General features: G+C 40.5%; 1 protein-coding gene across 1 annotated transcript in view; it reads right to left on the bottom strand.

Annotated features, from left to right (window-relative positions):
• Positions 1-746: 746 nt before the first annotated feature.
• The window catches only part of TTC7A (tetratricopeptide repeat domain 7A), a 177810-nt gene continuing 150959 nt past the window's right edge, over positions 747-27597 (bottom strand). The window contains exon 20 of the mRNA XM_034427621.3: positions 747-3680. Within this exon, the coding sequence (XP_034283512.1) occupies positions 3459-3680 (222 nt within the window). The 3' untranslated portion in view covers positions 747-3458. The remainder of the gene's footprint in view (positions 3681-27597) is intronic.

Here is a 27597-nt window from a genome sequence, read left to right as displayed (position 1 = left end):
TTATATAAATTAATGGAATGGATTTGTAATAATTAGATACAGTTATTATTTTTGTCAGTGGCATCTAATCGAAACTATATTTGTCTGAAGAGTGCCCAAATAATACTCTCAATAAATACATAATAATAGTTTCCAAAACAGTTGGCTGTAAATAAAATAAGTTAGCATCTATGCTGATACAGCAAATTTAAGATTTAACAGATTAACAGAGTTGGAAGGGACCTTATAGGTCATCTAGTCCAACCTCCTGCTCAAGCAGGAGACCCTACACCATTTCTGACAAATGGCAGTCCAATTTTTTCTTCAAAGTCTCAAGTGATGAAGCTCCCACAACTTCCAAAGGCAAGCTGTTCCATTGGTTGATTATTCTCACTGTCAGAAAGTTCCTCCTCATTTCTAGGTTGAATCTCTCCTTGGTCAGTTTCCATCCATTATTCCTTGTCTGGCCTTCAGGTGCTTTAGAAAACAGCTTGACTCCCTCCTCTCTGTGGCAGCCCCTCAAGTATTGGAAGACGGCTATCATATCTCCCCTGGTCCTTCTCTTCACTAGGCTAGCCATGCCCAGTTCATGTAACCGTTTTTCAAATTGCAATTATTTAAACTCACCCAATCTTCAGAGTTTAATGGAGTCAATATTTTATATATACTACTACATTGTATATGAAAAGTTTCATAACCATTAAACACTACTGAGGCTGTTATGCACAAATGTGAAGTTTACTGGCTAATAAACAGATATCTGAGAATTTCAATTTCAAATCTTTATTGTCAGTGCACAACATATGTACAATGAGATTGGTTGAGCTCCCTCAGTGCACCCTAAGTTAATGGAGTCTCTGTTGGGCCTTCCGGGCCACCTGGATCGTGTTGTTTTTCCAGGTGAGATCTTCGCTGAGATGGACTCCCAGGAATTTAAAGGAGGAAACTCTCTCTACATAGCCCCCCTTGATGTAAAGTGGGGCAGGTTCCTCTCTCTTCCTCCAGAAGTCCAACACCATCTCCTTGGTCTTGCTGATGTTCAGGTGCAGGTTGTTTTTTAAGCACCATGTGGATAGTTTCTGAACCTCCCCCTGTATGCTGTTTCATCTCCACCTGTAATAAGACCCAGTACGGTGGTGTCATCTGCAAACTTAATGATCACAGTGGATGGGTCAGACGATACACAATCGTGTGTACAGTGAATACAGGTAGGGACTAAGCACACAGCCCTGTGGGGAGCCAGTGCTAAACTTCAGGGGGGTGGATATGACAGACCCAACCTTCACTGTTTGTGGCCAGTCCCTCAGAAAGTCTTTGATCCAGTCTCTTCCAGATGGAAGAGAGAAAATCCAAGTCAGTCAGCTTTTCGATATGGATGCTCGGCAGAATGGTATTGAAGGCCGAGCATAGTCTATGAAAAGCATCCCGGGTTTCTCCAGATGGCTCACTACAGAATGTAAAGCAGTACCTATGGCGTCGTCTGTCGACCTATTCCCCCTGTAGGCAAACTGATGTTTATCAAATTCCGGTGGGAGGCATGTCCTAAGGTGTTGGAGAACCAATCTCTCGAAGCATTTCATCACTACAGACTACAGAATGTCTGGTCCTAGTCTTAACATGGATCCTGATATGTGTTTGCCTTCTTCAACCTCACTGAAGCATTGCTTTATGAAGATGCGGCATCATTTACCGGGTTACCAAGGAGGGAAATGGTGGTTGCCAGGTGATGAGTCATCACTGCCATAGTAAGCCTTAGTTATTTCCTGCAAATTAATTGTAATGCCCCAGTTTTGCCAGTGGTACAATAATGGAGAAAGGACATTTGGGGAGGGTCCTGTTATGTGAGGAATCTAGCCTGAAAAAATTGTTTAGTTGATTATGCAGTACTCTGCCAAATGTTTGTGCTATCCAAATTCAAGTTTTGTATTACTCAATCAGCACCTTGATTATGTATATGAGATAAAATAGGGCTTTTATCTTCTAAAAATTGGAACTTTAAGGTGATTTCTGTCCTAAAGACTAAAAAATCACCCCAATCCTACTTTAAATTGAGATTTAGAAAGAAAGCAGCGGTGGGTTAAGTTTAGATAGCCATACCATAGGTGCTTACACCTATTTTATCTAATCCGGTTATTGATAGTATGTTTTATGGGAAAATGAACTAGCTCAGGTAAGTACATGAGATCAGTCAGAATGATCACAGCAGCCTAATTAAAAGTAAATACCAACACAACTGAAATATTAGTAAAATGACTCTTCTACATTGTCTCCTCTAAGCTGGAAAGAAAATTTTAAGAGGCAAGAGGTCAGTTATATGGAATAACATGCTGTTATTTGTGCCATGTACTACTAATGGAACAAAAGGATAAAATGATACCAAGAACCAAGAAGCTAAGTTATATATCGTTACTGTGCTTTCACAGATGCCTATACTTTTATTCTATATATCCCTGAGCACAAACAAAACTGATTTAGCTTAAAATTTGACAAATTAGACTCAGAGACCATTGTAATATTCTGCATAGGTCCCAAACCCATAGGTCCCAAATTATGTAATAATTTTGTCCATTGTGCATCCCAACATCTCCATCATGGTACATGGTTTGTACAAGCAATTTTTGTGAGTTTTTAATCATTTATCTTTAGCTCTAATGATCCCCAGCTATGGAGCAATATCTTAAAGAAGATATTGTAAGAGATGTGTCCCTGTCAGTATCTCAAGCAGTAGCCTTGTGTCTTAATGTCCCAAAACTTCTGGTGGTCTAGAACAAAATCCTTGCTGAAATTTTAAAGCTGAGCTGCCCTAATTTTTATTAATAAAATATTCTGGAAATACGAGGTACCTAGTGCTCTCCGGACTTGGTTGTTTTCTTACAGATGTTTCATTACTAAATTAGGTAAGATCAGTGTTAGTAAGGAGTGGAGTTTGCTCTCATTTTATATTCAAGGGGTTTGCCCTGACAGGGCAAGGAAACAACCAAGCTACCAGAGCACCTCGGACCTCACAGTTCAACCCTGAGTTACAAATATTCTCTTCTATCGGTATTCTGGAAATGCCTATTATTTTCTCCAATTTTATTTTATTTTTATATCCTCGGCCACAATAATTTAAGGCAAGGAATGAAGAATGTGTCCACCTGACATTCTCACCCTTTTTAATTCCTAAAGTCTATAAGTCTTTAAAAAATGCAGTGAGAATTCCTCTTGGAAGTCTGACTAACTGACATCTCAAATGGGAGATCAAAAATAGTCTTCAGAGCAAAACAAAATAACCCAACCAAACAGATATGTTATAGCTTAATGCGATGTATGAACTAAGCTAGAATCTGGTAGTGAATCAGCTTAAAATGTGATATTCTTGAAACAGAATCATTACCATGAATAAAGCTTTTCTTTACACACACACAAATTTGTAAATTGACTGCTTATCACCTAAACTTTCTCCACATAACACATTTGATGAGTTAATACTAAAACATTCACAATTCCCTTGGAATAACTGTAAATGGAATTATAGGGCTGCTGGATTCAAGGTCCAAAGCAGTCAGAAAGCATTCAACAGCAGCTTCATTTTTGCCCTGAGCATGAAGGACCTCTCCAAGGCTGTTCCAGGCTTTGTGGCTGGTACTCTGTATCTGGACTGCATCCTGAAGAACCTTCTGAGCCAAATTTCTTCGCCCAAGCTTGTTGAGTACCAGTCCCTGCCAAAGGAAAAGTAACTCAGTGTTAATCACAACAAAACTTAATTGTTTGATGGATAAAAACAGGAGAATAAGAAGATACTGAATCAGTCTAATATTCCATATTGTTAAAGTTCTCTGTCAGAGTTAGCAGTATCTATGTAGACTGCAAAAATCTTGACAACCACTAGATGGCAGTGAAGTGACATACGAAACTATAATTACTGTGGTTGCCCAGAATTTTGCAGGCAAATTATGGTAGCTCTTTCTTGGATTTCACCCAGAATCTTTTTCAGACTGATTTGGCGATTCTAAGAACTAAACATGGATGCTATGAGCTGTACTACCGAACTATATATAGCCCTTGTTCTCAAATACAGAGTCCAAGTGTAATAACAAGGTATCCCGAATGATTTCCTTAAACATAAGCAGTGTATCATTTAACTTGTAGCCTGATATTTTTTGCTAGTTAGTGAGCTCCAATTCCTCAAATTTTTATTCCAATTCTCCCTTGACACTTTTAAGAACCCTCGGTTCAGCAATGGAATGTCTAGAAAAACTGAAAAATTCTCCAGTCATTTCACCATGTCCTGGTACTTGATGTTGATTTGGGCCATAAGAACACAGATGGTGCATTGGACAAAAAGTATCTTATAGGAACATCCCCCAAGCTTATGGAACATTTTGCTTTTGGAACATTTACAGCAGTGAAAAGCATTGCATTGTTGTACTCTGAGACAGAAATATATTCTAGCTCTGAAGAATAAAACCAGTATTCCCCAACCCAGTAGCTTCCAGATGCATTAAGACTGTAAATGCCAAGATTATTATCTTCCATAAAGCATTACAACAAACCTTCCCACAATGTATATGAGGAAACTGATGCATAGACTTGTGAAGGTTGATACACAGGCCCATGGCCAGGTTTTTTTCAAGACCTGACTGACAGAAAGATACCAAAATACCGAAGTCTCTCTTAGGATGATCAAGAGAAAGACAACTTCTTTTTTGTTATTGCCTTTATTTTTTAACAAAAGAAAATATTCTGAATCCTAAAAAGTTTTCCCTTACTCAGGTCCACTGATCAAATATCTTGGACTACAACTGCTGTTAGCCTAGGCCAGTGATGGCTAACCTTTTTGCCATCGCATGCCAGGAGGGGAGGGGCAGGGGGGTCACGTGCGCGCATGGCCACACCCATAATTCTATGCACCCCGTTCCCGCGCATGTGTGCGCACCCCCCCGCTCCCGGCACGCGATGGCCCAGTAGGCCTGTTTTTCTCTCTCACCTGGATCCAGAGCCTCTTATGATTCTGGGGAGGGCGAAAACGGCCTTCCCCATCCCCCTGGAGGCCCTCCGGAGGCCAGAAACGGCCCATTTCCCAACTTCTGGTTGGACAGGAAGTGACTTTTTTGCTGTCCCCAGCCTCCAGAGACTCCTGGAAAGGCTCTGGAGGCTAGGACAGCAAAATAGTCACATCCTGTCCAACCGGAAGTTGGAAAACAGGCCATTTCTGGCCTCCGGGGGGTGGGTGGGAAGGCCATTTTCACCCTCCCCAGACTCATAGAGAGGCCCTAGAGCCAGGTGAGAAAGAAAAACAGGCCCTCCCCACCCCCCCAGGCCCTCCAGAGGCAGGAAACAGCCTGTTTCCCTACTTCTGGTGGGCCCAGAAATCCCAAAAATCAGTGTGCGCCGGAGCTGGGCTCATGTGGCCACTGATATGGCTACGCATGCCACCTGTGGCACTCATGCCGTAGGTTCGCCATCACGGGCCTAGGCCAAGCTGGCAGTAGTGATGGTTCTGCCCACTGCCAAAGATACCAGATACTGATTCCAGCCCAGTTGCTGTGGGTTGGATAACTTGTCTATCAAGATGTTTGAAGTAAGTGCCTAATGCCCTTCACCCAATAGATTTGGAAGCATAATCATGAACAACAATTTATTGCACTGTATTTATACCGGTAGTCCTTGACTTACAACACTTCATTTAGTGACCGTTCAAAGTTACAACGCATTGAAAAAAGTGACTTATGACCATTTTTCACACTTACAACCTTTGTAGCCTCCCCATGATCATGTGATCAAATTCAGATGCTTAGCATCTGGTTCATACTTATGATCATTGCTAAGTCTCAAGGTCACATGACCACCTTTTGCAACCTTTACAATTAAAATCAACGGGGAAGCCAGATACACTTAACAACTGCATTACTAACATCAACTGCAGTGATTCACTTAACAATTGTGGCAAGAAAGGTCGTAAAATGGGGAAAAACTCGCTTAACAAATGTCTCACATAGCAACAGAAATGTTGGGCTCAATTGTGGTCGTAAGTTGAAAACAACCTATATAGGAAACAACAAGCGTGACCACAGATGGTAGCATTTATATGCTACTAAAACACTTCTGTTTGTCTATGATCTTCAATTGAGCAAAACAATGCATCGCTTAAAGAATGTGTCCAAAATCTGGACCTTTTACTCCTCTGGGATTGAAATTGACAAAGTTGCGGCTGCCAAGCTGCCAGAGACAGTTGTGGTTACATGATCATCATTTCCAATATTCCATGCCAATTTTCCTCAAGGAAACTCAATGGGGAAGCTCGCAAGAAGTTGGAAGTTGCTCCTGCATCCACTGCTTTTTTGTCTGTCTCTGGTCATTCTGTTCTGCAGTTTAAGGCGCAGGAAACATCTCTGAAACAATTACTCAGTGGGTCATGGATCGTCTAGTTAACAATAAAATGAAGGACCAAGTAAAAACCAGAACAGATTTGGGTCTTTCTCAAGGTGCCTAGGAAAACAAAAAAATGGATTAAAAAATACACCAGGGGTGTTACAGCAGGATTTCTTTGGGGACTGGATCAGCATTGTAGTTCTCCTCTGCGGGCCGGTGGGGTGGGTGGGTTGGGGGGAGATGGGACAGACATCTCCTGAAGCACCCTGCCGGCCAAAACAGGGCACGTGGAGGCCCCATGGGGCCTCAGCAGCACCCATTTTCGGCCAGCAAAGTGCTGCTGGAGACCAAAAACGGGCCACAGGCTGGTCTTTTGATATTTCCAGGCTGGCCCCGCAGGGCAGATTTAAGCAGATCCGGCCTGTGGACTTTGATTTGACACCCCTGGTCTACAGGTAGTCCTTGATTTGCAACAATTTGGTGACCATTCAAAGTTACAATGGCATTGAAAAAAGTGACTTATGACCGTTTTTGCAATTATGGCCGTTGCAGCATCCCCATGGTCACATGATCAGACGCTTGAAAACTGTTTCATGACAGTTGCAGTGTCCCAGGATATGTGATCACCTTTTGAGACATGCAAAATCAATGGGGAAAACCAGATTCACTTAACAGCCGTGTGACTAACTTAACAACTGCAGTATTCACTTAACAATGGTGGCAAGAAAAGTCGTAAAAATGGGGCAAAACCCACTTAACTGTCTCACTTAGCAACAGAAATGTTGGGCTCAATTGTGGTTGTAGGTTGAGGACTACCTGTACTTTTTTATGGAGGTAATGTTCTACCCCTCAAACACCTCTTTTTTTTTCTTTTTTTGTGTGTCATTGCTGTTTTCCATATTTTACTTTTGTTAAGGAAAAATGAGGAAGACGGGCTCAATAGTCGATTTCAAAACACAGAAAGTTCGGGAGGGACGTCTTTATGAATTTTGGTCCCAAGCCAGTCACATTCCCTTGAAGTGGGAGTGGGCAAGGGGATGATCAAGCCCGTGGATCCAGCTGCTCTTGAGATTTGGAAATGGGGTGGGAGAGGGGTGCCAGCTGCTGTGCTACGGATGAGGAGTCAGGCAGTCTTACATTGGTACTTCCTTCATCTCACCCAATGCGTCTTCAGGGGGAGGGCTGTCACGGGGGGGGGGGACATTTATACAAAAAAGCAACAGCCTCAGATCTGTCTGGATTGGACGAAGAATCACAGTCTCAGGACAGCTCCCCCACCTAAAAAAAAAAAAAAAACTATATATTTTTGACTCTGAAAAGCTAGTATGACACACAGCACTGAACGCTCTGTTTCCCTGAAGAAACCTCCCCTTGAGAGCTGCAAAGCTCTGGCAGAATTTTACATCTCCCTACAGAGTCTGGCAAGTGGTAAACAATGCCTCCATGTTATTGCTGTGTATAGTCCAGCTGGGATCTGCCCACGATGCAGAATGGAAAGGTGGGGGGGGAAGAGGGAGAGGGAGAGGAGGGAGCAACAAGAATATTCATGCACCCTCCTGCAGAAGGCAATTTATATTTTTAGCTGGGCTCTTTCTCTCTCCCTCTCTTTCTCTTTAGTAGGTTTCCTAATGAAAGTTCAGTTTCTCAGTTTCCATAGAAACACTTCTTGTTAAGGTGCATGAATAATTTCATAAAATCAGCAGAGATTGAGGGAACATTAGAAACGTGTTCTTTTTTGTGTGTGTGTCACAAATAACTGCACCACCCTATTGTCATTTCAAGTGAAAGTAAAACTGCTATTCCCTTTTGTTTTGTTAAATGAAGTATTTTCCTCAAATCAATATAGAAATCAAAATCGGTCATGAGGCTTTTGAATATCCTGGGGCTTTTAAGATTTTTTTCCCCTTTCACTCAATTATATTTCAGGGTAGGAAATAATTTCCCACTGTTGATAAAAGCATAAGAACCCTGCTGGGCAGATGAGACAAAACAGCCCATCTAATTCGGCATTCTGATCTCAGAAAATATCCCATAATAAGGACAAGCACCCTTTTTCACTGCTGCCCACACCTGGCATGGAGAGATGTGTTGCCTCTAAACCTGAAGCGTCTGTTTAATTCTGAAGAACACCATCCTGTATTTCCCTTTAAAGCTCCCTAAACCAACAGCAACCACAAATGTCATAAACAAATTAGGTCTCTGTATGAAAAATATATATATTTTAATCCAGATAATGCTCTTTTCTACTTGTTAATCACATGCAGGGCTGGTTCTAGGCCTAAGCAACCTACGCAATGTCCAATCTAGGCAGCGTGCCAAATTTTAGGGGGCATTAAAATTAAAAATACTTCCAAGATACTCAATATGCATATAAAATCTGATAATCTTTGCTTGTTGCTTTAGAATTTTTACGCTTTTCAAAAACACCCACAAGGCCACTTGAGTGCTAGTGAACAATCACTAACCAGACATTGCAAGTCATGAAAAAGAAATTATGTTTACATCTATGGACTTCAAGAAGCTGATAGTATTACTGAAGTAAGACAAAGGTCTGATGGGAAGATCCTAAATGAGCGGATTGTGGGACTATTTATTTATCAAAGTTATACTTGGAAAAGTGAAAACAGCACACATTGTATGCCAGAACACCCGCTCGAAGGTTAAATATAATTTTGCAGAATAGTTGCCATATGACAGCAATGGGTGCTGATGTAATTAGAATTAATGTGATTCACTGTAAATAGGTTGAAAATATCAGAGGAAAAAAAAACATTGTCCACAGCTGAAAATCATAAGCATACACTTCAAAGACTCAAAGAAAATAAAAGAAACAAGATTGCCTTTTTGAAATTCCTAACAAAATTGAAAGATGAGCCAAAGCATAGGGAGTGCCAGAATATGACTATGCCGAAGATGCCAAAAAGACAAGAACCGGCCCTGAGCACATGGAGTTGTCCTGGCAACAAGTTGCCACAGATGACCCCAAATTCCATGTTGTCTACTTTTCAGTGATATACACATGGATGCCCTAGTTTTAATTAAACTAAGGCTTGAAGGCTTCAGCATCAGAAAAGTTTCCTTCTCATTTTGTTTGATCTTATTAAATGCTCTGAAAAACTCAGTCTTGTATATTTAATTTGCAATCTATTTTCCTGCACGCCTTATTGAGCCACCGTTCTACCGAATGGTACAATGGATCTACATGCTAACGAATGCCGGATGCTTTATTTATTTTTTATTTGTTACAATTATTTGCTGCCTATCTCACCCTGGGGCTACCCTAGACAGCTTATAATAATTAAAAGGAAGAAAATGAGAGGAGTGTAAACAGAACAGAAGTAAAATAATAGAACAATAAACAAACAATGGCAAAGGAACACAATGAGTATAATGCATCAATATCAGTGATTGGATTCAGCCATCTATTCGCACCTATTCGGGAGAACCGGTTAACTTTCTAAGCAGTTCGGAGAACCCATTGTTGGAAGAAATCTTTTTTTTTTTTTCCACTTTACAGGGCTAATCCTGTAAGGAAGGCAGGAAGGAAACATTTTGGTGTTGTTTCTAGCCTAATCTTTATTGCCCTGCTTACAGAAACTGCCTCTCTGGTTAACCCTTTTTACATTGTATCAACTAAGGTGAAGTGCCCATCGACCTAAGTGATGTTGAGTTGGCCACGCCCATACGGTCACATGATCATCGAGCTACACCTACCCATCTGGTCATTAGAGCAGAGAATTGGTTGTTAAATTATTTGAATCCCACCACTGATCAATATGTCAGGGCATCGATTAATCCCATGTTTGGCTCTGGGACAAATCACCCTGATTTAGAGGAAGGATCGAGGCTTATTCCTTGTTGCAATATTCTGAAAAGAAACGCGAAGAAAAGTTCTCTAATAAAACTCATTTATTTGTTATAAAGAAAATAAAACACCTCACTAATTAAGAAAGTTAATTGCTACATTTTGAAAATAATTCGGGCCAGTTGCTTTCCAGCAACTGGCACCGTGGCAAGAGAACAAAGGAAAGAGTGTGAGTAAAGGAATGTGGGTGGATGGACATGCGTAGTAGCTTTTGATAACAATTCTTGGCAAGGTACGGAAAGTCAGATAGTCCAGAAATAATTGGCTCAGCTGGTAAATAAAATAACGCAGTGACACAATATGATAACCTAAAAGATGGATGGGTGGAGAGCAGAGAGCAAGAGGTGGGAAGTGGAATCTGCCATCAATCCAGCAGCCCCCTCCGCTGTGGAATTTTCCCATTTGATCCCCAGGCCAAAGCTGTTTTACTTTGTTTCTCTCTGAAAATGATCATTTGCACCACTTCGATAATATTTATCATTTCTTATTTAATGGAGCATTTCAATGCTATTTCAAAGGCATGGTAAAATACCGAAACTGAATACAGCATTTCAAATCAAAGAGCTTCAAACTATTCATTAATCAGTATTAACTGCATGGCAACCAATGGAAATAAAAAGTCAACAAAGCAGTATGAGAGACTGTCATCCACTTACAGAGAGCTTTCTGAAACAGCTTTCTGATGCTTGGGGAGAGGCGGCAGTGAAGTAGTGGAATGTCTTTATCTAAGGAAACGCTTTTTAGATTTTTGGCACCACTGACTCAAAAAAAGGCTCAACGTCTTTCCTCCTACAGTTCCTCAAACAATAATTAATGCAGAGTCTTTGAGGAAGATCTTTTAAAGCAAGAAATATTAATCCTAAATATAACTGAAAGGCTATTTGAACCTTTCTGAGAACAGCCCGTCAAGAGCAAAATATGAAATGACATCCTATACAAATGAATGTAATTATATTTGTCTTTTATATTATAAAAATGTAAATGTATCGGAACATCCTAGAACACTTTCTCAAGCATCTGATCTAGTTACCTTGGGAAAAATGAAACCTTCCTTTATCTTGGAAGGTTGGGAATTACATTTAATGTCATATTGGTGAGGAGTTTGGACTAAAGAGAAGTGGCATAATAAAATATTATAAATGTAATAAAAAAATTAAATGCCAAAGGTTATACGAGGTTTGAATAAAAAGTAAGCCTCCATAAATATTGGTTTAAAGAGGGATTTTTTAATAAATGAAATCTGAAAATAATCCTTGAAAGGAGCTCGTTCATTGTCTGTATTTACTTCTCCACATAATACACATAATTTAGTACACATTTCTACTAATGATGGACAAGCTGCCTAAAGCTTTCATTTTAAAAAAAGCCTTGTCTTTTCAACCGAGTCTTTCACTGAATCAACCAATTCCTTAAATTTTGAAAAAAGGTGGAAGTCATATAGCAACAAGTCTGGACTGTTTATTGTATGGGGTAAGATGATGAGATCCAACTCCACAATTGCCTCTGGGTGACTTGTCAGGTGTGAGATATAGCTTGTGGCAAATGTTCCTTCTTGTACGTTTGAACTATGATGAATCATTGTTTCAAAGCTTGAATGCTCCAGTGTAATGCTATGACTTCATAGTGGAGCCAAGTTCAAGGAAATCCATGTAAATAACATCACTTGCACATTGTATCCCCAAATTGTAATTATGACTTTTCCTGGTGAAACCTGGGTTTTGAAGGTTTTTTTTTTAACTCCATAGATAAAGCTATGGAGCCCAGTTGTCAGAATGCCATGAAAAATTTCTCTCCTACATTCTTGTAGCATTATTATTGTTGGCAAATTTCAATTCTTGAATTCCATCTCTGCTATCAGCTTGTGAGGAACCCGTCTTGCACAAACTTTCTAATATTAAAAAACACCAACAATGTGACTTGCATGTTCCTGTCAAATGTCCCTTTGAGGGATCTGCTGATTGTCCTTTATTTGATTTATTTATTTATTTATTTTATTCAATTTATATACTGCCCTACTCCCGAAGGACTCAGGGCGGTGAACAGCCACAAGATAAAAATACATCATACAAAAGTTAAAAACCATTTAAAAGTACATTAAATATTTTTGGCCCAAAAAACGAATTTAAAAACACCCAAATTGTATAAAACTTAAAAGCAAATTAAAAGGGAGAGTCAAGCCAGTCCAGCCTGCTGGAATAAAAATGTTTTGAGGGCGCGGCGGAAAGTGCGTAAATCTGGGATCCTCCGTATCTCCGGGGGGAGCTCATTCCAGATGGCAAGTGCCCCCACAGAGAAGGCTCTCCTCCTGGGGGCCACCAGTCGATACTATTTGGCCGAAGGCACTCTGAGGAGCCCCTCTCTATGGGAGCGTACTGGTCGGTGAGAGGCTACTGGTGGCAGAAGGCGGTCTCGTAAGTATCCTGGTCCTAAGCCATGGAGCGCTCTAAAGGTGGTAACCAAAACCTTGAAGCGCACCCGGAAGACCACCGGGAGCCAGTGCAGCTCGCGCAGGAGGGGAGTCACATGGGAGCGTCACGTTGCTCCCATAACCACCCGCGCGGCTGCATTCTGGACCAGCTGGAGCCTCCAGGTGCTCCTCAAGGGGAGCCCCATGTAGAGAGCATTACAGTAGTCCAGGCGTGAGGTGACGAGGGCATGAGTCCTTAATGAGTTCATCTATCTTTCTTATGTGAATCTTGTCAATTGCCATCACAGATAGGCCACTTTGTTCTTAATCATACTAGTCAGCACCTCACTAGTGCTCACAGTTCACCATCTTTACATTTTTTGACTAAGCAAAGAACACAGTATTTATATCAACTTCTTCATCCACTATAAAACACATACATTCACCATCATCACCATAAAAATATCCATTTAACCCATTTAAATTTCAGTTCCAGGAACTTTTTCAGTCAAAAATTCAGTCATGGAACATTGCTTAAAGGGCACTGATGATTATTCACAGCAAGCTTCCATTGCAATGACATAGCATCACAACTTTTTCTGATAAGAGCTTCTCACCAAAAAAAGTAAAAGGACAAAGGCTAAAGAAAGTATTAGACCAAGCATGTCAATACTGCTAATTGTTGGCAAATTATAACATTAGAGACATTTCTTTCCATCCAACCCTTATATAATATATCACAGATGTGTTCCTACAAATGAAAGAGATGGTGATGACCATCTCTTTAAATTGTGAAGAGTGTTATAATCCACTGATTTTCCTATCAGTATCAATTCTAATTCTGGAAAGCCTTTGGATAAGATCCTTTCTGCAACCATTCCACCCAGTCCTTAAGAGGGCCATCTTAAACTTGCTATTGTTTTCATTGTTTTGCTGTCTTCTTCTGGACCCAATCATATGGCCAACAAGAGAGGGCAAGAATGTTACAGGCTACTGCAGTACTCTTTTTCATTGTCCTGATTATCTTTATTTTCTCATGGAGGTCAGAGCACCTCCATGAGGTGCTTGGCTTCAGGGCTTGGCAATAGTTACAGTATTTAATCTGGGTCTTGGATATCCCATATTGATTCTTAACACTGGTCCAGGTTCTTATAACCTGGGATGTGGGATACATGCATACGTGAATCACTTACAGTATTTTTCCAAGACTTGGAGAAATCCATCTCCCTCATTATACCTGTTAATTATACTTGTGTGGCCTAAAGGCAGAGCAGAGACACTCTCCAGCAGAAACATTTATTTTTGATCTTTTCTTCGGAAAGCTATGGATCAGAGTATCAGAAGATCTAAAGGCTGAACAGAAAAATGTAAAAGAAGCAAGAGGAAAGAAGGAAGTTAAATATTTTACTAACAGGTTTAGACCTAGTGAGACCCAGATTCCTCCCCCCCCCCGCTTATTCTGAGAATCTAAGAAAACTTTCTATCTATAGCACAAAAGCTATGGATGAAAATTTGACATCCCCGCTGTCTTTCACCAAGTTAACAGACTGGCTGTTAATGTCTTTCACCTTAAACACGATCAAACATTTACTGGTATAAAAGGCAGGGCCTTAAACATCCTTTCAGAAACTGGGAGGCCCTGATGTCTTTGTAGGGGGGCCTCAGATAAACTCAAGAGTAGAAACTTAGGGCAAGTCAGGCAAGGGGTAGAAGAGAAAAATAAATTGGATATATTTTCTTTCTTCTATTCTTTCTTCCAAATTTCCTCAAAGCGTAACAGCAGGTTGCATGGAACACTTTGCAGGCGGTACGGCTTTCACTGAGACCTAAATGGAAATGGAAAAGCAAGCAGCAGATGCTTTGTCCCAGTATTTAAAATACACCAGGCAGAGTGTTTTCTTGATTTTCTCTCAGGTCAAGGCTGCAACTGCAGTGGACACCATTTGCAAGAGAAGAGCATGATACCATAATCCAGTCACATTAAATACTCTAACTGTCTCTTCTGCAGATCACATTTTACAAGTTATGTATTTTTTAAAAAAAATCATGGATAAGCTGTACTCATTCAGTTTGGCCAGCAGGTTTTCACAAGATACCTTAGTTTTGGGAAATGAATTTCTTCCCAGGAAAGTTGGTTGGTAGACAACCATAGGAATATAATTAGCACTACTGGTTTCTTGGCAAGGTTTTTCAGATGTGGTTTGACATTGTCTCCTTCCTGGGACTGAGAGAAAGTGACTGGCCCTAGTTACCCAGCTGGCTTCATGCCCAATCAAGGCTAGAATGGTGCAAATCGTATCAACCAATTTGTGTAATATATGAGAAAAATCCATTAGATTGCTTCTAGATCAGGGGTCCCCAACCCCCAGTCTGTGGACTGTACCGGGCTGTGGTCCTTTGGGAACTGGACCACACAAGTGGCAGGTGAGCGAGCAAAGCCCTATTTGCACAAGCTGCAGGCGCACACATGAAATCATCTCCCCCCCCCCGCCCCGTCACCGCTGTCGGTCTGTGGAGCTAGAAAGGTGGGGGACTGCTGTTCTAGATAAAACAAGAAGATCTAGATAAAATAAGATCATCTCATTTCTGGCATTTCATAATTTATAGAGTTTCCATTGATCAGAGAAGTCCAAGATCATGTTACTGTTTTATGCTGGAGATGTACAGTATTTGGATTTTTGACAATATGTGGTTGTTCTCACAAAATTAGGCATGGCCAATTACTAGATTTAATAGAAAATGGTACTGCCTCCTGGTGGTTGGTGTAACTACTAGTTCTCCACTCCAGAGTATTCCATTGTGAGGCTTAAATGTATAGGATGCTGGAGCTTGGTAGTTTGATTTTCAGTGTATCAATATTTTTATCATCATTATTACCACCATCGTCTATAACAAAGTTGTGATAAACTAGAAGGAGACTTATTATCACAGTTTATCTCTGCAGCATCTAACACTAGGATGTTAGAAGGGGGTCTCTCTCTTCCTCCCTCCCTCCCTTACACCCACACCACTCATAGCCTCCCAACTTTACACTGTACAGAAGTGGCTACTCCTGATGGTTTAGATTCTGTAGTTATTCATTATCTCACCTGGGCAAAATAAAGCTAACCACATGAGGTGAAGGAACTTATTTTCTTGTAACTTTCTAGTCTTATTTCTTTCATATATAATTAATAACAACTACCAAATAATTTACAGCCAGACAGATCCTTAGGACCAACCTTTCTACTGTAGCTGGTATTAGAAAATGCAGAAAGATGTAAGGAAGAATGTATTAGCCTCCAGGCCTATTTCTCCAAACTCTAGGAGCAGACAGTTAACCTCCTCTAACCTGAAATGTTTCATAAATCATAACCTTGAATGAATCACGAGATATTACTGTATTATAAATGGCTTTATGGTATTTTCTATTACACAGTTAAAAGAAAAAGAATGAGAATGGGGAAATATAATTTCATAATTAAGAGAGAATTTAAATTTCCTTATAAATATTGCAGATACCTTGTTTGGGTGAATACAAAACAGTCTAAAGCATCGTGCTGTTAGAGAGCTGCAGCATAAATTTGTTTATCTATTTACAGTAGAGTATACAGGTATGTATTTCCCCTGTCTGTGGTTTGCTGAATTTGTTGGTGGTTTACAACAAGGAATCAAGACAATACCTGTGTACAGTTTTCTAGAAAATTACAAATGATGAATGTCATATTACATACAAAAGAGCCGAGGTGACGCAGTGGTTAGAGTGCACTACTGCAGCTACTTCAGCTGACTGCTAGTTCAGCAAATCAGCGGATCAAATCTCACTGGCTCAAGGTTGACTCAGCCTTCCATCCTTCTGAGGTGGGTAAAATGAAGACCCAGATTGTTGGGGGCAATATTATTTATTTATTTATTTATTTATTTATTTATTTATTTATTTATTTATTTATTTATTTATTTATTTATTTATTATTGTGTTTATATGCCGCCTTTCTCCCTGGGGACTCAAGGCGGCTTACAAAATGACAGATTCCAATACAAATCACAATGAAATAAAATTAAAATCAGCAACCCTATTAAAAACAGTTTAAAATTATCACAGTGTACCTCCAAACGGATCAGTTGAGTTGACAAAAGAGCCACGTCTTCAACTCGTGACGGAAGGAAAGAAGGTCGGGGGCTGTCCTGAGCTCGGTGGGCAATCCATTCCAGAGGGTTGGGGTTCCCACAGAGAACGCTCTCCTCCTGGGGGCCGTCAGCCGACATTGTTTGGCCGATGGCACCCTGAGGAGGCCGACTCTGTGAGAGTGCACAGGACGGTGGGAGAGCGGCTGGAGATGGTCCTGCAAGTACCTCGGGCCTAAGCCATGAAGGGCTTTATAGGTGAGCACCAGCACCTTGAAATGTATCTGGAGCGCCATCGGCAGCCAGTGCAGCTCACGCAGGAGAGCTGTTACACGGGAGTATCTAGACGCCCCTGTAACTACCCGTGCGGCTGCGTTCTGGACTAGCTGGAGCCTCCGGATGCATCCCAAGGGCAGCCCCATATAGAGGGTGTTACAGTAGTCCAACCTAGAGGTAACGAGGGCATGAGTGACCGTGGCGAGGGCATCCCGGTCTAGAAAAGGGCGCAACTGGCGCACAAGACGCACCTGTGCGAAGGCCCCCCTGGTTACGGCCGTCAGATGGTCCTCTAAGGACAGCCGAGAATCCAGGAGGACACCCAAGTTGCGGACCCCATCGGAGGGAGCAAGAGTTTCTCCCCCGATAATTAAAGATGGAACCTCCAGATCCCGGGATGCCGGCATCCACAGCCACTCAGTCTTGGAAGGGTTGAGTCTAAGTCTGTTCCTCCCCATCCAAACCCGCACCGCTTCCAGGCAGTGGGACATCTATGCTATTTAGTATACTATCTTTGGTGTAAGCCGCCTAGAGTCCTCGGAGAGTGGGCGACATAGAAATATGAATAATAAAATAAATAAAATAAATACATATCAATCTCTCCAAAACTGCAATATCAAGCAAAGATCTGGGTCAGTGACTACTACTGGCCAAATACCATCACTGTTCAAATGACAGAACCGATCAAATTTCATATATAGAACTACGATTTGCAGCATCTCAGTCACTGTACAGTAAAATAGAATTACATCCTTAAGTGTCATTTGTTGTGAGTAGAAAATTAAGAAGTGTTCAAACATTGAACAGGGCATGTATATACACATAGTCCTCTGGGTACAACTAAAATGAACACATGATGCCGTGAAGGCAAAGGCTACTATAATTCAGTTAAACATTCACAGAATATGTGATTGTTTTATGTAAATAGCATTAATGTCCAACATAATGGAGCAATTTTATTCAATCCTCTTGGCATAATACAGGATGTACAAAATATGGGGTTATATTTTCAAAAGACAAGCAGTTCAATTAAGGGCAGGCAATTTAAGGCCATGTACAGATTAAAGCAATTTGCCTTAATTCCAGGAAAGAATATTTACTCATTTAGTTTAGTACTCACTACGCTAAACATGGGTGGTTCTACAAAATCCCAGAAATATTTCCCATCACCCGCCTCCCCATCATATCACTTTATTTAATTCTTCCCCCTGGAGTTTCAAAAACTGAATCCGAGAGATCTGTCTGCAAAGACTATTCTCTATCTATGTCTAAAATAGCAGTCTTTTTTACCACCTACATCTGTGTTTTCAAACTTGGCAAGTTTAAGATGTATGGAGTTCAACTCCCAGGATTCTCCAGCCAAGATGCAGACAATAAACACCGAGGCTGATAGAACTCACATTTATCCACCAACCACCCCACCCCATGCCATCTCTATCAACATTCTGGCACACGTGCCTGTTTTTTTTAATAATAATAATAATTATTATTCATTAAACATGAAACTCAATCAACTGAACAGTTAAAAATGTATCACAAATACCATTGACTGACGCAAATGGTTGATACGGGTTGCTGTCAGCCTCCTAGGTATCAACCAAGTATCTTCTTAAAACGTACAATGTTCTGAGTAGCGCAGTTTTTTGCAGTTCCACTGGTGTTATTGCAGGAAGCTGCAATTTCTTGATGCATTTTATAAAATTCTTGGACATGGTGCCAAGTGCCCCGATGACAATGGGTATCATTGATACATGTCTCATTCATAATTGCATATTTTTGATGGCTAGGTTGCGATATTTTGTGATTTTTTCCAGAGTGTTTTCTTTGGCTTTGGCATCTTCCAGTACAGCAAGATCAATAAATTGTATGCTTCGGTTTTTGACAACCATGGTATCTGGCGTGTTGTGTTTCAAATGACTATTATTATCTCTTTTATTTATTAAACATGAAACTCAGTCAACTGAACATTTAAAAATGTGTCACAAATATGATTGACTGGTGCTAATGGTTGATACGGGTTGCTGCCAGAGTCCTAGGTATTCACCAAGTATCTTCATCATCATCATTATTATTGTTGTTGTTGTTGTTGTTGTTGTCGTTGTTGTTGTTGTTGTTGTTATTCCCTATACTTCATTTGGGAGCTCAGGGTGGCATTCATGGTGCTTTCTTTCTAAGAACATGTAGGGGATTGCTGAATAAGGCCTATGTAATCTATGGCTTGTTCTCATAGTGGTCAACCAACTGCAGGAAGAAGCCCACTAGTCTCCTAACAGAAAGTCTTCAGAGGCAGTCACACTGTTACCAAGGCTAATAGCCATTAATCTCCATGATTTCCATGAACTGGTCCATGGTCCTGGTTTTTGAACACAGGCAAGCTGGTAACCAGCACTACATCTCATGGTAGCAAATGCCAAAGTTTAATTATGCATTGTATAACTAAATTTCTGCTATTCCCAACATAGTTCTGCAAGATAGGTTAGAATAAAATAGGAGAGATTGGCCCAAAATACTAAGCGAGCTTCCAAGATTTGAACCTGAGATTCCCCAATGATGTTCAAACCTTAAACCACTATATCAAATGCTTTCCAATGACTTTGTATAAACACTCACTGCTCCTGAGGACAGTTTACACAAACAAAAACTGTGTACCTGCAATCAAAAGTGATAAAGTCTAAGAAAAGCCTTTCCAATAACTTCTGTTGATTAATTTTCCCTGTGTATGGATATACAATGCACAGATTTATACATATCCTTTACCTATGGTATAATGGCTTTATCCCATAAGTGGTATCTGAGAAAAAGCTACTTCCGGCACAGATTTTAAATAAAAACTGTTTAAATAACATTGAGTCAACACTGGAGTTTTTTTTCCCCCATACACCCAAAGAGTGCAATTTGAAGGCAGCAGGCAAATGATCTACAAGCCCTGGAGAAGGAGGAGGTCTTCCCTTTCCTTGACTTACTTCATTCCTTTACAGTTGGATTGTATTCAAAATCTGATTAAAGGACTGTCGTTTCTCAAGGAATTTTTAAAAAAACATATATAATAAATGTTATTTTGGGAAATTGGAAACAAATATTCTTCGAATTCTGGTTCTGGTCTTTGCGAGTTAACTAAGCAGAAACACTGCAGCTCAACTGCCATATAGGATGTCAAACACATAGGGGGTACCACTTGCAGTCTAGAATAGTAACCACATGTACATTCACATTCTGAGATGCGGTTATTGGCTAGGCTGTCCTGACCTGTCCTGTCCTATTCTTGCCTTTGTCCACTTTTCCTATATCCCATCTGGAACTCTACCCCTAATTTACCCCTCTACCCCTTCAGGCAATGGAGTGAATAATAGTCTTGGGAAACAAAGGGGAGGAGGAGAAACTTTATGTCCTTCCTCTCGTTATATGAAAGTACTTTCTCTGGGTTACAACCTCAGAAGAAATACAGAATATACAGAATATCTAGAAGCTGGCAACTTTCCTTCAGCCCACCACAACTCTGTCAATTTTAAAATTGACATGTTTTGGAAGGTTTCGCATGTGCTTCTTTTTGATATACAGTGATGTGGAATAGAGGTACCCAAGTTATAAAGACCTCCTATGTTTTGGGGAACTAAGATTCTTTCACCCTAAACCAGTGCCACATCTCAGACCAATGTAAACACAAGGAAGTCTTCCCAACACGCCTTTGTCCCTTCTCCTGTGGGACAGGAAAAGAGATGGTCTGATTTCATGCTGACTGTCTTCCTTCCTAGCCATAGCCAGTGCCTGATGATGTCTGCTGCTGCTGCATATGCCTGCAGCAGAAATCCATGGAGCAGGTGAGGCATAGAAGTCTCAGCCTACGAGCATTATTAGATGGTGCAGAGGCTCAGGGGAGAAACTAGTGCTCAGGAAAGCCTGATGAATGTGTTCTGGGAGTAGGCTGTGTCATATGGGATCACGTGCAAAGAATTAAGGAAAGCATCTATGCAAACCTGGAAAAAAAATTAACTATGCCCCCCCCCTTCCCCAGCAGTATGACAAAAACTGCTGGAGAAGGCAAAATATCTCAGTATTGAGAGCAATGCTGACATTACTAATATTGAGAGTGATGCTGATTATTTCTGATATATTACCTTGCTAAGGATTGGCAACTTATAGTTTGTGGCAAAGCTTCAGGAAATGCAGAAGAAAATATCAGTCACTGCCACATTCAGATTTTCAGGAACCCCAAGGCTTACTTCTTAAGCATTTGTTTATTGCTTCCTCTGAATATTATCTACATCTGCTCAAAGGCAGTAAATAATCTACTTATCTTTTAATAATCAGAAAGAAGAAAGCATATGGCTCAAGGATTTGGTAGAAGTTCTTAAGAAGTTGGGTCTCAGCAGGTGTCTGATGGTACCTAACTAATTATGAGCATGACTTCAGGACATGTTATCAAGTGTTGAATTTCTGCATTTATTGTAGTGTGTAGTTTCAACAGTACAGAATTTATATGAAGTGATTATCAAGATACTATTATAATGGGCTCGAATGAGCTCGATTTATTTAAAAATCACAGAAACATAATTACATGTTGCTATTGAAGTGACTTAATTACAACAGTTCATACAGATATACAGTAGATGATAGAGCTGGTAGTCATTCAGATATCTTACTAAGTAGAACAAGCAAAGAAAAGGTGGAAGCATTCAGAACTCTTTAGCATCAGATAGAAGTATATACATAAAGTCAGTGGTGATGACCTAAGAACAAAGTTACTATTATCTTGAATTAATCAAGACAAGAACCAGGACTGAGTCTATTGCATGTTTTTGGTGGAATGATATCTTCAAAAGGACATAGAAATTATGATTTTGGTACAGATACTTTTGCTATGCCAATTTTCTCTTTATATATTATAATTATATATAATCCCCAATAATAACCACTTTTCTGGTTATAAATTCATTCTAGTTGGCAACCAAACCACAGAAGAACGTCTAAGGTTATCATCCCATGATACAGCCTATTTAGCTGGCATTCCATCTGCCCTCCATAAGAAGACATAGGATTGAAATGATTGGTTCTTGAATCATTAAATGGGGCAGAACAGTTCTCAATCTTTCCCTTTCTCTCACCTTTTTCAAGCATTTTCCTGGATGAGAGGAAGAACAACAAGGGAGGCAAGCCTCTGAATGTATGAGTGAATGTGGAAGTGATTTATAGTAGTAGTTTATAATATTATTACATATGCATTCAAGAATAATAGACCATATTAAAGTAAGCACACACTGACACTCTGAAAAACGGTTAGTGGTATGAGAAAGCTGGGCTGCTGAGTAAGTTTGACATAGTCCTAAATTGCTCTCTGGATTCTGAGGATATTAAAGGATGACAGAGAAACAAAGGAACTGCTTTATTATCATCCTCCTACCATACTTCATACAAATTATAATGTGTTACACTTAATATTTTAATTCCATATACGTAATTTACTTTTGTAGACAGATGCAAACAGTTGTATATATCTGTCACTGGCAAAGGAAAGCACTTAAGGAACAATAAGGCTTATAGAAAATATCCTAAGAGGAATTTCTTCTGTGATGGATACCCCTGAAAATGCATGCAAGATTTTTTTTTGCTCCTGTATGCATTTAGGGATAGCCAGTCACTGTGCTCATTTTGGGGAGTAGTAGATATTTCTGGAAATTCATTTGCAAAAGAACTATGCTGTTGTCCATAGCTTTCTATTATTATTTGCCACTTTGATGTTGCCTAGTTACTAGTTTTGTAATACTAATGATATACATTAGACTACCCATCTCACGAAGCCATTGCAGGCATCTCAGTGCAGGTAGTCAGTAAAACATACAGTATGGCCTACTCCAATCCCCTGAAAAAATCTGCAGAGAAGGGTTTTTCTGCCATTTGTTACAGGTAGTCCTTGACTTACAATCTCTTAGTGACAGTTCGAAGTTTTAACAACACAGAAAAAAGTGACCTACAATTGGTCTTCACATTTATGACCGTAGCAGCAACCTCCATGGTCATGTGATCAAAATCCGGGTACTTGGCAGCATTTATATATTATGTATTTATGTTCCAAAGTCATCTAATCACCATTATGATCTTCCCAGCTGTTTTTCAACAAGCAAAGTCAAGGTGGGGGGGATCCAGATTTATTTAACAACTCATGGTTCATTTAATAACCATAGTGATTTGCTTAAAAACCATTGCAAAAAAAGATCATAAAATTGGGTGTGACTCAACCATCTTGCTTAGCAATGGAAATTCTGGTCCCAATTCTGGTGGTAAATCAAGGACTATTAGTACAGAGCCAATGTGCCAATATCTATGCAAGTAATTAAGCCTAAACAATAGATCTGTGATGGTGAACCTATCGCACACATGCCACAGGTGGCACGCAGCACCCCCTCTGTGGGCACGCGAGCTGTTGCCCCAGTTCAGTTCTGCTGCGCATGCGCGAGAGCTTCCCACCAGCCAGTTGGTCGTCGGGTCTTTGCCGTGCATGCGTGGGGTGTGTGTGCGTGGGGCGTGAGTGTGTGGGGGGGGTTGCACGCATATGTGCAGGGGCCACATGCACATTGCATTTTGGGGGTTTGGCCATGCACATTCGCGCACTTGTGCTTTGGGCACTTGGTCGGAAAAGGTTAGCCATCACTACAATAGATCCTCTAGTTCAGAACTTTTATATAGAAATTTGTCTATAAAGTTTTAAACTGGGTTTCATAGATTTCTTCAAGGGGCCTTGGGAATTGTAATCTTTTAAAAGTATTATTAGATTTTTGCCCCTACCCCACTTCTCTCTCCCTCTCTAGATAGATGAACTCAGTGAATAGGCCTAATACTCCTGCTTTCTGTTTTCCCTACAACAATAATCCTATAATAAGCGAGTTGGACAGACTGACCATTGTATAAGGAGTTCCTGTTTTGGTTCACAGTGCAATATACCTAGTCTTTGGAGGGAATTTGTGACTTTTGCAGGCATTTAGCTTGTTAAACTGCAGGTTTGTACTGTGCTATTTTGGAGACAAGAACTTATTTGAAAAGATAAAAATTTCAAGAATCCATACCAAGAATGGATTCCATGGACTATGGGCAGTGGTGGGATTCAATTTTTTTAACAACCGGTTCTGTGGGCGTGGCTTAGTTGGGGGTCATGTGACCGGGCGGGCATGGCTAGCTGGTCATGTGACCCGTGGGCGTGGCTATCTGCATAGGGACTACAGAGGGCTGAAAAAAGTCATTTCTTCCTGGTCCTCGCACTTTTGACCGGTCCTTGCACTTATGACCATCCTCACATTTATGCCCGTTGCGGCATTCTTAACAACCGTGTCACTCATTTCACAACTGCTTCTCTTCATCATGGTGACAAGATAGGGCAAAAACGTAAAATGTGAGGACAGTCGTAAGTTTGAGGACTGGTCAAAAGTGTGAGGACCAGTCAAAAATAACTTTTTCAGCCCTCTGAGTAGTCCATATGCAGAAAAGGACTACCCAGAGGGCTGAAAAAAGTGATTTCTGACTGGTCCTCGCACTTTTGACCGGTCTTCGCACTTATGACTGGTCATCACTTATGCCCATTGTAGCATTCTTAACAACCGTGTCACTCATTTCACAACTGCTTCTCTTCACCATGGTGACAAGATAGGGCAAAAACGTAAAATGTGAGGACAGTCATAAGTTCGAGGACTGGTCAAAAGTGCGAGGACCAGTCAGAAGTAATTTTTTCAGCCCTCTGAGTAGTCCATATGCATAAAAGGATACAGCAATAGAGAGGGATGAAGGAAGGGAAGGGAAATTAGAGTAGGAGTGAGGGTAAGAGAGGGAGGAAGAGAGGAGGAGAAGGAGAAAGGAAGAGGAAGTAGGGAGGAGAAGAAGAAGGGGAGGAAGAGAAAGTAAGAAGGAAAGAGAAGAGAGAGGTAGTAGGTTTGAGGAGAAAGATTGCTGTACAATAAAAAAGATGAAAGGGAAGAAAGCCAACCCCAAACAAATATAAAGATATTAAGATAAAGAATGAATTGTTAAACTTTAAAGAATAAAAGAGAACAAATATGAATAAATAGCAATACTTAGAAACACACATACAAACATACAATGTATTTTCTTTAAACAGAGTATTTGGCCGGTTCACAAATTTAAACAGTGTTTAGTCATTTCAATTAAATTTACAATTTCTATATTTCCTTTTTGCCATATTTATTCCTCATCTATTTTTGTAAAAAACCAATATTACCCTTCATCTTCATCTCTAATCTTAATCAAATTCAATTTTTCCCTTCTATTCTATATTATACCCCTTCCCATTGTCATCTATTTTTATATCCATCCTCACATTGGTTAATTATGTAATATTACAGTTGTTTAATATAAATTCAACATTTTAATATAAATCAATTAGTTATATAACTACCTTTTTTGTATATTAATCAATATGAACATGAATATTCCAATTATTTCCATGCAATCCAATTTCTTACAAATCAATTAATTATATTTACCAATAATAATAAACCAAATAATTTCCCCCATATATTCCTCCAAACCACAACTTAACCATTTCTGCTTTCAACACAATATACAATTAATAGTATCTCAATTATTACAATTCCCTAGTTAAATAGAGCTTTTTTTCTTTTGTGTTTTAAAATCTTGAACTCTCCTCTTTTCCCCTAAATTTCCCATTGTTTGCACCTACCTTTTTTGGTGAGGTACCTTTTCTGCCTCATTTTGCCAACAGCAAAGCCAACAGCCTGCTTTACTTTCTGTTTTGTTTTTCAGCATAGATAGCGGGAAAAAAATCAGCACTCTTTGCAAGCAAGCAGCAGAGCCGTGAGCAAAACAGCTGAGAGCAAATCAGCTGAGACTCGGGAGCCGATCTAAGCAAGGGCTAATTAGCCTATGCTGAAGCTCCGCGGGCCAATAAAATTCCAAAAAAACACCGAACCCTTTGTTAAATTGCTGGCTCGCCCACCCCTCGCCCACCACTATTTATTGGCAATAAATAGTGGTGCGGAGGGGCGGGGCAAGGGGCGGGGCGAGCCAGCAATTTAACAATTTAACCCCCTAGAACCAGCAGAATCCCACCACTGACTATGGGGCATGTTCAGATTTCCAGAAGTACTCAGAAATTGCATTCAGTTTGGTACTAATTTCTGATCAAGAAAATCTGTAAAAAATTCCCTGTATTACACCTTTCTCTCTTGGTTTACATTTGATGATCCCTAGAGAAGACTAAACCTTTGCTATTTAATGAGGACTTTGATTAATTTATTTAGTGATTTTCACTACCACAGAGGCAGGAAACCTGTAGGACATGTGCTGCTGAGTGTTATATCGATCTATTCATGAGAACATCTCAATCAGTTTTGCAATTAATGGGTGTAAGGCTGGAAAAACTTGATTTTAGTGCCGAACATCTGCAGAAGTGTGATTTTGGCCTGGACCCTGAAACATCATCGAGAAGGTTACATTCTGTTGACTGAAGAAACAAACACCATGGCATAAATAAATAAAATTGATAAGTTATTCATTCTTATGAAACAGTTTTCTAGTTTCTCATCCTGCTGTGCTGTGGAGAACGACTGTGGTGCATTGTGATGCAACATCAAAATATGCTGAACTAAAACAACTTTCCACACAAATGTGTCACGGAGGTTGAGGCTGTTATTCTATGTTCTAATGTCTCCGAAAGGTAGAGATTTGGGGAGGCCTACCTAGGATATTAGAAACTAAGAATTCAATAAACTGCATTTCAACACAGAATGCATTTAGGGTAGCCTTCTGTATGCCAAAATTAATTAATTACTTAATCAACTAATTATATTTGTAGACTATATGTAGACTGTACCAGTCATATGATTCTCTAGGACGGTGATGGCGAACCTTTTTTTCTTCGGGTGCTGAAAGTGAGCGCTGACACCCATAATGCAATGCCCCCCCAGCCCCTCCGCACATGTATGCGTGACCCCCCTGTGCTCCCCCCGCCTCCTGCATGCATGTGTGACCCCCTGTGGTCTCCCCACCCATGTCCCCCCACGGAGGCACATGTGCGCGCGACCACCGTTTTGGTGCTAGCAGGCCTCCCTGAAGCCTCCTGGGACCAAAAACAGGGCACGGGGATGGCACTGCACCTCTCCACGCATGCACACGTGACCCCCACACCCTCCATGCATGTGCACACGCCTCCCAGCAGAGACCCAAAAATCAGCTGGCTGGTGGGAGGCATGCGGGCATGCGCAGTGGAACTGACCTGGGCGTCGGCTCGCGTGCCGGCAGAGATGGCCCTGCATGCCACAGGTGGCACACGGACCATAGGTTCACCATCACGGCTCTAGGAAATGTAGAACAATGAAACAAACAAACAAACAAAAAAGCAAGAAAGTAATATAATTTCCTTCACAAAACTCCCAGCAACTCACAATAGCATTATATAGTATCATTGTTGCCTACAACCTCTCATAGTCAAGCCAGGGCATAATAAAAAGGTCTTAATAATCTTGCAAAATGGAAGGAGAAATGAGGCCAAATGTACATCTGCTGGAAGTAAATTCCAGAGTATAGGGGGATGGATTAATAACCGATGCCATCGGGCCATAGTTCCTATCTCTCTCAAGGAGGGAAGGCT

The sequence above is a fragment of the Pantherophis guttatus genome, chromosome 1 (genome assembly GCF_059756535.1).
Source record: "Pantherophis guttatus breed Tessera chromosome 1, ASM5975653v1, whole genome shotgun sequence".
NCBI classification, from domain to species: Eukaryota; Metazoa; Chordata; class Lepidosauria; order Squamata; family Colubridae; genus Pantherophis; species Pantherophis guttatus.
The sequence above is the reverse complement of the archived record's forward strand: the minus strand, read 5'-3'. Positions and strand labels throughout refer to the sequence as shown.